This window comes from Bombina bombina, chromosome 1 (genome assembly GCF_027579735.1).
Source record: "Bombina bombina isolate aBomBom1 chromosome 1, aBomBom1.pri, whole genome shotgun sequence".
NCBI classification, from domain to species: Eukaryota; Metazoa; Chordata; class Amphibia; order Anura; family Bombinatoridae; genus Bombina; species Bombina bombina.
The window spans coordinates 1,346,553,168-1,346,566,258 of record NC_069499.1 but is presented as its reverse complement, the minus strand read 5'-3'; the positions used below and the strand labels follow the sequence as shown (position 1 = coordinate 1,346,566,258).

Here is a 13,091-nt window from a genome sequence, read left to right as displayed (position 1 = left end):
TTCACCACCTCCATAGGAGGCAAAGTTTGTAAAACTGAATTGTTGGTGTGGTGAGGGGTGTATTTATAGGCATTTTGAGGTTTGGGAAACTTTGCCCCTCCTGGTAGGAATGTATATCCCATACGTCACTAGCTCATGGACTCTTGCTAATTACATGAAAGAAATAACAGTATCAGGACCTGTTGTCCTTTGCCTCCTCCAATCTTCCGCAACTATTTGGGCTTCCTACAGAAGGTTTACCAGTGCAGATAGAAAGAGCCCACAGAGTTGGCCCAATCAGACACAATCATGATGGTACTTGCAGAGCAAGACCGGTACTTCTAAAAAATTTTAACTTCCAGGACAAAATATACATTCTCAGACACTACCGCAAAAATAATAGTTTATTGATTGCTCAGCATAAAATATTAATTTTTCAAGATCGTTCCGCAGAGACTTTATCTAAAAGGAGGGAGATGTCACCATTTTGCTCCAGATTGATTAAGGCTAATATTAATGCAAGATTAGTATACCCTGCCAAAATCATTTTCAAAAAGATGGTACCTCAATAACATTAAATAACCAGGTGGAGGCTCAGGAATTTTGTGCCAGACATCTGTAAGATCAATAGCTCCAAAATTTGGATTTGTAAGACAGAAAGGTTATCTTTATTGATGCTTGGGTCATATCTGAGAATCAGCCAGCTCCAGGGAGCAGGGGGAGAGATACTGATTTTATTTCTTATATACAGGCCCGTATTAGTTTTAATTTTTTGCTTCCTGCCACCTTTTCTCTTGATACTAGATCAGAATGGGTATTTTGGGATGGGCCCTCTTACTTTCTGTTTTAAATGGTGGATAAACTTAAATTAATTTCGTGGAATGTCGGGGGTATATCCTCCCCAATTAAGAGGAAACTTATTATAAAGGAATTGGGGAAACATAAGCCCGATATCGCATTCATTCAAGAGACTCATTTGAAACCTCACAAATTAGTTAAATTGAAAACTAAATGGGTGGGAGAGATATCTGCAACAATATATGATAAAAGGAAAAGAGGAGTTGCCATATTGTTTAATAAACAACTTTCTTACCAGATTATATCACAGGTACTGGACACAGAAGGAAGATTTCAGATTTTAGAAATTCTGATCAATAAGTGTCATTTCATTCTGTGCAATGTATATGGCCCAAACTCCTTGGATAGAGGATTCTGGGAGAATCTGAGTTTGAAGTTACTCCCTTTTATCGGGAAAAATATCGTCTTGGTCGGAGACTTGAATATGGCATTCACCCCTAGTCTAGACAGGTCTAACCTTACGCAAAGATCTAGATATAACAGGGAAGCTAAGGTTTTACAGAATCTGGGATATAAGCTTGCACTTAAAGATATATGGAGATTGCAACACCCTGATAGTAAAGAGTACACCTGCGAGTCTAGGACATTCAAATCCTTTTCACGAATAGATTACTTCCTAATATCTAGTAACATGCTGGGTCTAGAGATTAAATCAGATATAGGCGAGATCGTTATCTCCGACCATGCAATTATTTCCCTGGAGATTAACGCAATTTGTTCCCCAGGCTTATATAACTCGCGTTTTTTTTCCCTCAATACCTAGTTAACAACTCCAAATTCAAGAATTAGTTACAAGTCAGATGGAAAGAATTTTACCAGTTTAATGCTGCATATGCCGACAAACCAGTCTTGAGGGGTGAGATTAAAGCTTATCTATGTAAATTGAAAAAAAAGAAAAAAAATAGAGAAGAACAACTAGCTAACCAGGTTAAAAATGCCTATAATAAATACCTAAATTACCCAAATCAGACTTTCTGGGCTAATTACACTGCGGCTCGAGTAGAGAGAGACCTATTTCTGAAACAAGGTCTATATTTAGAAATTCAAAAGCAAAAAGCTAGATTTAGAGGTCACTATGGTAACTCCGCAAAATATTTAGCAAAATTATCTAAAGGCTGGTCTCAGAAGAATTTTATAGCCACAATTAAGATTGGGGATAGAAGGATCACCAATATTTCTGAGATTAGACGTGAACTTGTCAAATACTTTCAAGAGGTTTACTCAGCAGGAGTAGTCAATTTAGAGAATAAAAAGGAATTCTGGAAAAGTGTAGCGTTACCTAAAATAGATTCCCAGGACCTGAGCCGGTTGAATGAACCTCTCTCACTACGTGAGATTTCAGATGCTATTAAACAGGCTAAGTCAAATAAGACGTCAGGTCCAGATGCTCTCCCATCTGAGTTTTACAAACTTCTACATGACCAAATCCTTCCCACGCTAGCGGCGCTTTTCAATGAATATTATGTTAAAAATCAAATGCGGTCTGGGTTCTTCTCAGCGTTGAATGTGGCGCTGATCTTAAAAAAGGATAAAAATCCAGAAATATTGTCTTCCTATAGGCCTATATCGTTATTAAATCAAGATTATAAGCTTTTAACTGCTATTATTGCATATAGACTTAAGCATATCCTGGAGCCATTAATACATCCGGATCAAGCAGGCTTCATGGTTGGAAGAAATTCGGTGAAGAACCTCCGAAAAGCGATGTTGGTTATTGATCATTTTTGGAATAGATCAATAAAGCTTTAGCACAGATTTAGCCCTGCTCACAGTCGACGCTGAGAAGGCGTTCGACTGCATAGTATGGGACCACTTGTTTAGTGCGCTTAAAGGATTTGGTCTTATAGGGAATTTTTATCATTTTATACGTTTATTATATCAGACTCCAGCATCTGCCATTATTGTTAATGGGGAAGTAACTGAGAGTTTCACTCTCCAACGAGGTACACGCCAGGGCTGTCCCCTTTCCCCTTTACTTTTTAACTTATCACTAGAGCCACTGGCGATATTAAGAAAAGAGCTAAAAGGAATTAAGTTAGGGGACAAGAATCTTGTGACATCATTATTTGCAGATGATATTTTACTTTTTTTTAAGCAATACTAAACAATCCATACCCCAACTGTTAAAGATAATTGAAATATTTAGCTCGATCTTAGGCTACAAAATTAACTGGGGGAAATCAGAATTGCTTTGGATTCATAAACCATATTTTACATTTAAAGAAGTACAGGAAATTAAGTATTTAGGTATCATTCTAAGCAAGAATCCTTCACTATGGTATGATTTAAACTTCCGGAAATGTATGGATATGTTCGAACAGAAATTAACAGCATGGCATAATCTCCCCATTTCTCTCTCTGAGCGAGTAATGTTAATTAAAGCAATCTTATTTCCAAAATTACTGTACTTATTCCAGAATCAGCCCCTTTTAATTATTAAAAAAGACTTAAAATTTTTTACACACGTTATTCGCCAGATTTATATGGCATGGGAAGAAAGCCAGGATCTCACTTGTTAAATTATCATATTTTAAAGCACATGGTGGCTTGGCATTGCCTAATATTCAGTTTTACAACTATGCTGCACTTGTTAAATTTGTACTAGATTGGATATCAGAAAAAGAACATGTTTCCTTTCTTGAATTAGAAACACAACTGGTAGCTCCATTTTCTCTGAAAGCATTGATCCATATTCCATTTGTGAGTTTGCCAGTAAATGTGTCATATCTATATACATTTTAGTATATAATTCTGGCATGGCAAAAAGTTTGCTCTGAGCTACATATTAACTTTCGTAGATCCGAATTTCTTTGTTTAGTAGGGAATCCGGATTTCCCCCCGAGGCTTACATATAAAGTCTTTTCCACATGGGCCAGGAATGGCCTCAAAAATGTAAAGGATATCTGCGTAAATGAATCCTTAGTGATCAAGACATTTGCAGAGTTGAGATCTAATTTTAATTAAGCAAAAACTTCCTTCTATGCTTATCTCCAGGCACAACACTGGATCGGGACTTTACGAGAAGAGGATGAAACTAGACCCTCATTGGGGGACTTAGACAACGTGATTAGATTATACCACACTGGGAAAGTTTCCATCTCAATTCCCTATAATTTGCTCATTAAAGGGACATAATACTCATATGCTAAATCACTGATGCAGTATAACTGTAAAAAGCTGACAGGAAAATATCACCTGAGCATCTTTATGTAAAAAAGGAAGATATTTTACCTCACAATCTCCTCAGCTCAGCAGAGTAAGTTCTGTGTAAAAAGTTCTACTCAACTGCTCCCAGCTGCAGGTAAAAAAAATAAAAGAAATGAACAGCAGGCAATCAGCATCAGCAGTGCTGAGGTCATGAACTTTTACTGTGATCTCATGAGATTTGACTTGACTCTCATGAGATTTCATTGTAAACTTTCTTTACCTGATTGGTGAAATAAGATGAGAGTGCACGATGCTCATCCCTTCAGATGTCCCAGGACAGACACACTAAAATGCTGCTTAGAAATCCTTTACATTGGGAGGTGGCTACTGAGGAACTTTTGAGGTAAAATATCTTTCTTTTTTACATAGAGATGTTCAGGAGATTTTCTAGTCAGCTTTTTACAGCTATGCTGCATCACTTTCAAGTGTTTAAACATTTGGGTATTATGGCCCTTAAAGTATCATGGGTTGTTACATATTGGTGATTTAGAGAGGAAATGGAACAAGTCCCCCCTAAATTTCACTAGAGAACATATTCTACAAAGCTTTAGATTAATTGATCAAACTCAAGTTTTTATAGATCGGAAGGAATCGCACTTCAAGTTAACAAATCTATTATACATTACACCAGCCAAAATGACAAAATGGTATAAAAAAGAAGTTGTGTCCTAAATGTAATGCTAGGGATGCAGATGAAATACATTGTTTCTGGAGATGCCCTAAAGTGTTGCAGTTCTGGAGTAAAGTATGTTTTTGGGTGAATAAGGTGACTGTCTGCAGTTTTACTCTCGAGCCGAGACTTATCTTTTTCCTTGTAAATCATGAGGAACCTTACTCGAATATCAGGCTCATAAACACAATAATCTTAGTGGGACGCAATGTCATTCTCAGGAACTGGAAATCCTCCCGGGAACCTAAATTCAAGGAGTTTCTAAACAAAATACATAACCAGATTACTATGGAACAATTTAATTTAAGAGACGCTAGGGATAAGTCAATACAAAGATTTTTTCTTAAATGGGAAAAAGTAATATTAATCCTTCCTGTAGATGCACAACTACAGCTAATTGCCCCACTTAGGGGATCTACCCGGTTTATTCAACAATTGGAGCTTGGTTTACTTCCATCTAATTGGCAAGTATAATTTTCTTTCGGAGGGGACCTCTTTTGTTTGTGTATTTTTCCGTTTCTTTTGTTGTTTTGCCCATATCTTTCAATCTCCTCCCCCTCCATTCTGGGGCCTGGCTGATTGACCATCATAGGAAGCCCCAGGAAGTTAGCGAGGTTAGCTGCTATTAGCATCAAGATTTAGATGTTATCTTTCTTTTCCGCGTTGATGCTTGTACCGTGGTTGGTAGTTTTCCTTTTTGCACAATGGTTTATACTTATTAAGTTTATTAGGTGTTAATTTATTGTGGTAATGAACAAATGTTTATATATTTTTTTACCCTATTATGTAACTAAAATGATGACAATTGACTTCCCTTTTTCTTTCTGTACCCTGGATTGATACTTCAATAAAAAAATAAATAAAAAAAATAAATAAAAAAAAATAATATCATAGCATATCTGATTTTTCAATATAATCATGTATTTATTCTAGTTGTGATGCCTGCTGTTGCACAGAGCTTAGAATATTTAGCATTCAATATTGTTTTTATTATTCAATAAAAAGACTAACCTCAGTTATAAGGATACAAATCATAGTTTTTTCAGGACTAATCACATGTGTCTGACAAAGTGTCTTTATCTCTGGCGACATTCCAGCAAGGAAGCAATTGGTAATGACAGAGAAAAATCCAAGTATCTCAAAGGCAACCTGTAAATTATAATCAAAGAGGGTATTAATTATACATGTACTAGGGTAATATGTAGGATTTCTGTAAACAGCAAGTTGGACCTCAAATTTACTGGGATTCTTAGGTTATCGGATATTTGAAAAAATGTCTCTATACAATAGCTAAGCACTTTCCATTGTGCAAATAGGTTGGGGTACATTTATCATTTTAAAAGGACATAAAAATAAAGTGATTTCATGTGTTATAGCATTTTAATATTATGTTATTGCTTGCAGAAAATGATTTGTTTAACCCATCAAACACATTGTTAAAGCCGCTCAGGACCAGCAATGCACTGTGGATCCGGAGCTGAACACATCTGCTGAGCCAGTGTGTGTAGGATGAGTAGTGCAAGCCCAGAGAGGACTTTAACAATATAAAACCATTCATGCTACATGTAACAAATTTATTATTGGTTAACTGAAAAAAATAGGTCAATAAATACTTTAGGCCGTTATTGTTGATACTGAATCAATTAGCCACCATGTTTACTTTGAGATTGAAGGTATACATTTTGTCTCCATGCAGGTGTGAGGAAGCCTCCACAAACTACCCCAAAATGCCTGAGAAAAGTCTGTTCCTTACAATGTTTTCTCTTATGAACTGATTGAAACTTGATTTTTTAACAAGTTCATATAAAAGAATTTAAATGTATTAATGTGAGCTGAGCATGCTCAAAGACTTTAAGAGAGAAATAAAAGCCAGGCAAGCAGCAAGTTGTTGGAATCATCCACATGCAACTTATAGGGGAAGTTTTTATGGTATGAATTCATTTGAAAAGTGTTGAATAAATTAATTATGGGGTTTTCAAACAATTTAAAAAAAGTTTCAACTAGAAAATAAATGAAAAGTCATAGCGGGCATTTTGCAAGGAATTTCTGATTGGAATGATGTCCTATGTGTTGTAGAGTTTGGTACTGTATGTGGTCTTTTCAACAGCTCAGGAAATCTCACCTGCCATATTCCAATGTTAGCTGCAGGGCGAAAAAATGGTTTCTGGAAAACCTGACATAATTTAAAAGCGTCTGTACGAATCTCAGTGATATTGTTTAAAACCAACAGAACGGCAGTGAGGGGATAAACAGAAGAAAAAAGGCTGACATAGCCAAACTGAACGAACAGCTCCATGTAGTCATCAAATAATCCCTAGAACAGATGAAAGCGAGAGAAATATGAAACATGTCTTACAGTTCAAAACAGAATGAGTTGTATGTGTGAATGCAGTTTTATATCCTTAAACTTACAGCATAAGACTTTTTTCAGTCCTGTACCGGAAACTTATAAATTATTCCAAAAATGGCAAATGTCACATGGCATAGTATAAATATCAACTGAGTTGGTGGTAGATACATAAAGATTTCCAGCAGAAGTGATAAGAAGAAATATAGAAAAATAATTAGTCATGCATAGCAAGTGCACTCCATTCATATAAACAGTTCTACTGTACTTTCCCTTTATATTCTGAACAGAGCTCCAAAACCTTCCTGCAATCTGCACCATACTGTCACTTTTGGAGCTGTCTTCTTGTCCCTAAGAATGTCTCAGTAGGTTATTTATAGATACAAATAAAAGACAGTGCACCTCCAATTCAAGAGTATTTAAGAACAGATTAAAAACCAACACAAATAATTGCACTTACAGAATTGCTGAAGCTTTTTCTTTTGATAAAGTCTACCCAATGGTAGAGAAAATGCATTGAGATTTTTAATCAATAATGGACCACAGTACTCAGGAAGTTGCTGGAGAGACATATGAGTGACCTGTTTGATTTTGGAACTCCTGGTGGAATGGAGGACCACACAGCTGAAATTAGACGCTGTGGGACCAAGTGACTGTGCTAACATGCATGCTTTTTCAGCAGCTCTGTGAGTACAGCTATTTGTGTGTGTGTTTTTATCAGTTATTAAATACTCTTGTATCCAAGGTGCACTGTCTCTTTGTGTTTTTAAAGATTTGATTGTAAACTTATGAGCAACAGGACAGAGTCGAATTGCCTGGAATACAGCAGCACTCAATCAAAAAGACTGATTGCAAAAGCATTAAAATGTGGTGACTTATCCCAATTATATTCTATTTTTTGCAGGTTCATGATCATTTTTCAATATTTTAAGTTTTTAACCCTTTAGTTATATATAATGTTATATAGAAAAACCTTATTGGATAAGGTTATTTGTTTTAACTGTGTTTATTTTGCACAAAGTAATACCAGGAACCACTAGCTTAGCTGTGCCCACAATACGCCCTGACTATGCCTACATAACCCACAACCCTGCCAAAAGAAAAAAACAAAACTTCCCACCTAACTTCTCCCTTGGTTTCTCAAGTCCACCCTACCTGCCTCTCTGACCCCCAGTTCCTGATACTATCCTGAGAATGTTGGGAGGTGTGGTTTGAATGACCCTTTATAAGATGAATATCACTACGCATCTTTAGCATATTCACTATGCTGCTCACTGTTCCTTCTATTTTGATACTTCCATACCTAGCAGTCTTGATTTGGCATAGTGCTCATATTTATGTATATAAAAGTACTGATAATTTATTCTGTGCTGCAATATCACTGCATAGACAGATTGGTAGTGTTCATTGCACTGTGATAATGCTGCGTACAGCAGGACTATTATTAAATGTTATGTTGTAATATTACAGAGGACAGTATATCTGATATCATTAAAATAAGTATCCATAAGGATGCAGGAAGAGGAGGCAAATTCCCCCCAAACAGTTCTGGAGTTTCACTCTGGAGACTGGCAGAAAAAAAAAACTGCCACCCTTGTAAGGGAAGGAGGGTAAAATCCTCTTTCAAATGAGTGATCACATGACCCTCCAAATATCACAAAGTAATGTGCAAATGCCAGTTTCTTAACCCATTAAGCACTAATTTTAAAAGGACATGAAACCCCACATTTTTTTCATGATTCAGATAGAGCATACAATTTTTTAAAAAAAAATAATCCAATTTACTTCTGTTACCAAGGTAGGCAGCACATGTCTGAAGAACTGAAGAAGGTACAATTAGGTGCACGTGTCTGAAGATCTATCATCTATCATCAGTTTTGTAAGAATGCTTTTGAGCACTAGATGGCAACAGTGTTTGCACAATGTATAACATTGTGATAAGCATTCTTGCAAAACTGCTGCCATGTGATGCTTCAGACAGGTGCATACACTCCTGACCCTGCCTACCTGCTTTTCAACAAAGGATAATGAAAGAACAAAGTACATTTAAACATTGACGTACATTGAAAAGTTTATTAAAACTGTACACTCTATCTGAATCGTGAAATATTATGGGTTCCATGTCATTTTAAGTTTTAAAAAAACAAACAAACAAAAACTGAGAATCAAAACTTTTTTTTACAAAAAACCCCCCACATACAACACCCATCATTCAAATGTAGTATTCATAATAATCCTATAGCTTTCAGGTGATTGCCATAGTAACGTGATGATCTGATGGGTCAACTAAAACTTAGAGAGGAAGAAACACAAAGCAAGATCCATGCTACAAGCAATGTATAACATTGCTGTTAAATAGTGATAATCCTGTTGCCATAAATTACATCTTGCACAAAAACAAATACCTTTCGCCAATAATCAGCCAATATCCAGACAGCAACAACTACAACATAAAAGTGGTAGTTATGATGTGGTATGGAAGCCATAAACTAACAATAGTGACTGCATCCTCTGCCTGTCTCTGTAATGTACAAACCCCTTTTCATTATGGCTTTCTTGACCTGCTGTTAATTCCTTACTCTGTCCACAAGAGTGTAGCAGGATCAAAAATAATTAAAGACTTTGAGCATTTGCATTTAGTCCTAAACATCCTGGTCCCCAACCCCGATAAACTCTAAAAGAGAAATACCCTCCCCCCCCCCATCACAATTCAACATTACCATGACTCAGCCCACAACCCCAATTATACTATAAGTGGCTTCTCACAAACATAAATTATGCTGTGACCCCTCAATTCCTAATTAACGCTTTAGATGACTCTACAGATGACAAACATCCACCACCTAAGGGACTCCCCAACACATTTTCTCCCAACAGCTAAGAAACCCCCATAAAAGTAAAACCTTTTAAATAAAAAAAACAAACAAACAAAAAAAAACAGATCGTTGAGGTCATCTTCCAACTTCCTATTTTGGCCCAGTCCTTTCTATTTCTTTTTTATTTTCAAGCATTCCTACTTGGTTATAAGATTAACCAATCAGGACTGTGCTGGGAAGAATCAGTCTAAGCTAAGCCTTCCCACAGCACTTAAATTGATTCTCTCTAAAAAAAATGTAAATGCATATTTATTTATTGATACATATTCTTATTGCTGGTTGTTACACTCTTGTCTATGATCGTGTCCACATTCTTCTCTGTATCCGCATTTTGTTCCAGAAATGAGTGAGTCATTTTTCCATTTGATGATTATAGATTGAATGGCACAATATTTTATTCTTTTTATTCAGCAGTGTTTAAATCCAACAAAAACACCTTAGCTACAACGTGTTTTTGTGACTTTTTTGCACAATAAAAATTTACTTACCGGATATGAGAACTTGTCTCCTTGAGAAACAACATAATCTATAAATGGGTATGCGTCTGACTTAGTTTTGCTTAGTGATAGGGAGTTAAGTTTTAGTCTTTGCTTCAGATATGGAAGCAATGACTCGCTAAATTGATTGATTGCTTGAGACACAATCAGTAATGAAGACAAACGCTGTAAAAAACAAAAAGATAACACTAGATTAGCTACATTTTAGGTTGGGAATGTATTAAAGCTCAGCATTTTATTACAACCTAGACATATATTATTCTTTAGGACCACTTAAGGGACAGTCTACTGCAAAATGTTTATTGTTTAACAAGATAGATAATCCCTTTTTCTTTCATGTAATTGGCAAGAGTCCATGAGCTAGTGACATATGGGATATACAATCCTACCAGGAGGGGCAAAGTTTCCCAAACCTCACAATGCCTATAAATACACCCCTCACCACACCCACAATTCAGTTTTACAAACTTTGCCTCCTATGGAGGTGGTGAAGTAAGTTTGTGCTAAGATTTCTACGTTGATATACGCTTCTCAGCATTGTTGAAGCCCGATTCCTCTCAGAGTACAGCGAATGTCAGAGGGAAGTGAAGGGAGTATCACCTATTGGATACGATGATTTCCCTAACGGGGGTCTTTTTCATGGGTTCTCTGTTATCGGTCGTAGAGATTCATCTCCTACCTCCCTTTTCAGATCGACGATATACTCTCAAATTTACCATTACCTCTACTAAAGAACTGTTTTAGTACTGGTTTGGCTATCTGCTATATGTGGATGGGTGTCTTTTGGTAAGTATGTTTTTATTACTTAAGACACTCTCAGCTATGGTTTGGCACTTTATGCAAATTATATAAAGTTCTAAATATATGTATTGTACTTATATTTGCCATGAGTCAGGTTCATGTATTTCCTTCTGCAGACTGTCAGTTTCATATTTGGGAATATAAACACTTTAAAAATGTATTTCTTACCTGGGGTTTAGTCTTTTTCAATTTTGAATACTTTTGCATTTGCGGGTATTAGGCCCGCGGGTGCTTCAAATGTTAGACTTTATTGCGTCATTTTTGGCACAAACCTTTTTGGCGCGGGAAAATACGTTTTTGACGCAACTTCGTCATTACCGGCGTCATACGTGACATCGAGAACTTTCACACGGCGGCGTCATTAGTGACGCAAGTGTGTCATTTCCGGTCATTTTTTTTTCATTATTTCAATACCCCATTCATGTTTGCCTCCTGCTTTCTTCTCTATCAAGAGGCCTATGCTTTTGCATTTTTTCCCATTCCTGAAACTGTCATTTAAGGAAATAGATAATTTTGCTTTATATGTTGTTTTTTCTTTTACATTGAGCAAGATGTCCCAATCCGATCCTGTCTCTGAAGTTTCTGCTGGAACATTGCTGCCTGACATCGGTTCTACCAAAGCTAAGTGCATTTGTTGCAAAATTGTAGAAATTATTCCACCGAATGTCATTTGTAATAGTTGTCATGATAAACTTTTACATGCAGATAGTGTTTCTATCAGTAATAGTACATTGCCAGTTGCAGTTCCTTCAACTTCTAATGTGCATGATATACCTGTAAATTTTAAAGAATTTGTTTCGGAATCTATTATGAAGGCTTTGTCTGCATTTCCACCTTCTAATAAACGTAAAAGGTCTTTTAAAACTTCTCATTTAGCTGATGAAATTTCAAATGACCAACAACATAATAATTCATCCTCTTCTGCTGAGGATCTATCTGAAAGAGAAGATCCTTCCTCAGATATTGACACTGACAAATCTACTTATTTATTTAAAATAGAGTATATGCGTTCTTTATTAAAAGAAGTGTTAATTACTTTGGATATTGAGGTAACCAGTCCTATTGACGTTCAGTCTAATAAACGTTTAAATGCTGTTTTTAAACCTCCTGTGGTTTCCCCAGGTGTTTTTCCCATTCCTGAGGCTATTTCTGATATGATTTATAGGGAATGGAATAAGCCAGGTACTTCCTTTGTTCCTTCTTCAAGGTTTAAGAGATTGTATCCTTTACCAGCAAAATCTATAGAGTTTTGGGAAAAGATCCCCAAAGTTGATGGGGCTATTTCTACTCTTGCTAAACGTACCACTATTCCTATGGAAGATAGCACTTCCTTTAAGGATCCTTTAGATAGGAAGCTTGAATATTATCCAAGGAAGGCCTATTTATATTCAGGTCATCTTCTCAGACCTGCTATTTCTTTGGGTGATGTTGCGGCTGCATCAACTTTCTGGTTGGAAAATTTAGTGCAACATGTATTGGATTCTGACATATCTAACATTGTTCGCTTACTGCAACATGCTAATCATTTTATTTGTGATGCCATTTTTGATATTATCAAAATTGATGTTAGATCAATGTCTTTAGCTGTATTAGCTAGAAGAGCTTTGTGGCTTAAATCTTGGAATGCTGATATGACATCTAAATCTAGATTACTATCTCTTTCTTTCCAAGGTAATAATTTATTTGGTTCTCAGTTGGATTCTATTATTTCAACTATCACTGGAGGAAAAGGAGTTTTTTTGCCTCAGGATAAAAAACCTAAGGGTAAATCTAAGGCTTCTAACCGTTTTCGTTCCTTTCGTCAGAATAAGGAACAAAAACTCAATCCTCCTCCCAAGGAATCTGCTTCCAGTTGG

General features: G+C 36.2%; 1 protein-coding gene across 3 annotated transcripts in view; it reads right to left on the bottom strand.

The window, feature by feature from the left end:
* The window catches only part of LOC128649606 (anoctamin-10), a 148,982-nt gene that overhangs the window by 20,157 nt on the left and 115,734 nt on the right, over nucleotides 1–13,091 (bottom strand). For all 3 annotated transcript variants that reach the window (XM_053702982.1, XM_053702967.1, XM_053702974.1), the window contains exons 9-11: nucleotides 10,426–10,599; nucleotides 6,837–7,028; nucleotides 5,726–5,863 (exon numbers count right to left, since the gene is read on the bottom strand). In XM_053702982.1, the coding sequence (XP_053558957.1) occupies nucleotides 5,726–5,863; nucleotides 6,837–7,028; nucleotides 10,426–10,599 (504 nt within the window). The remainder of the gene's footprint in view (nucleotides 1–5,725; nucleotides 5,864–6,836; nucleotides 7,029–10,425; nucleotides 10,600–13,091) is intronic.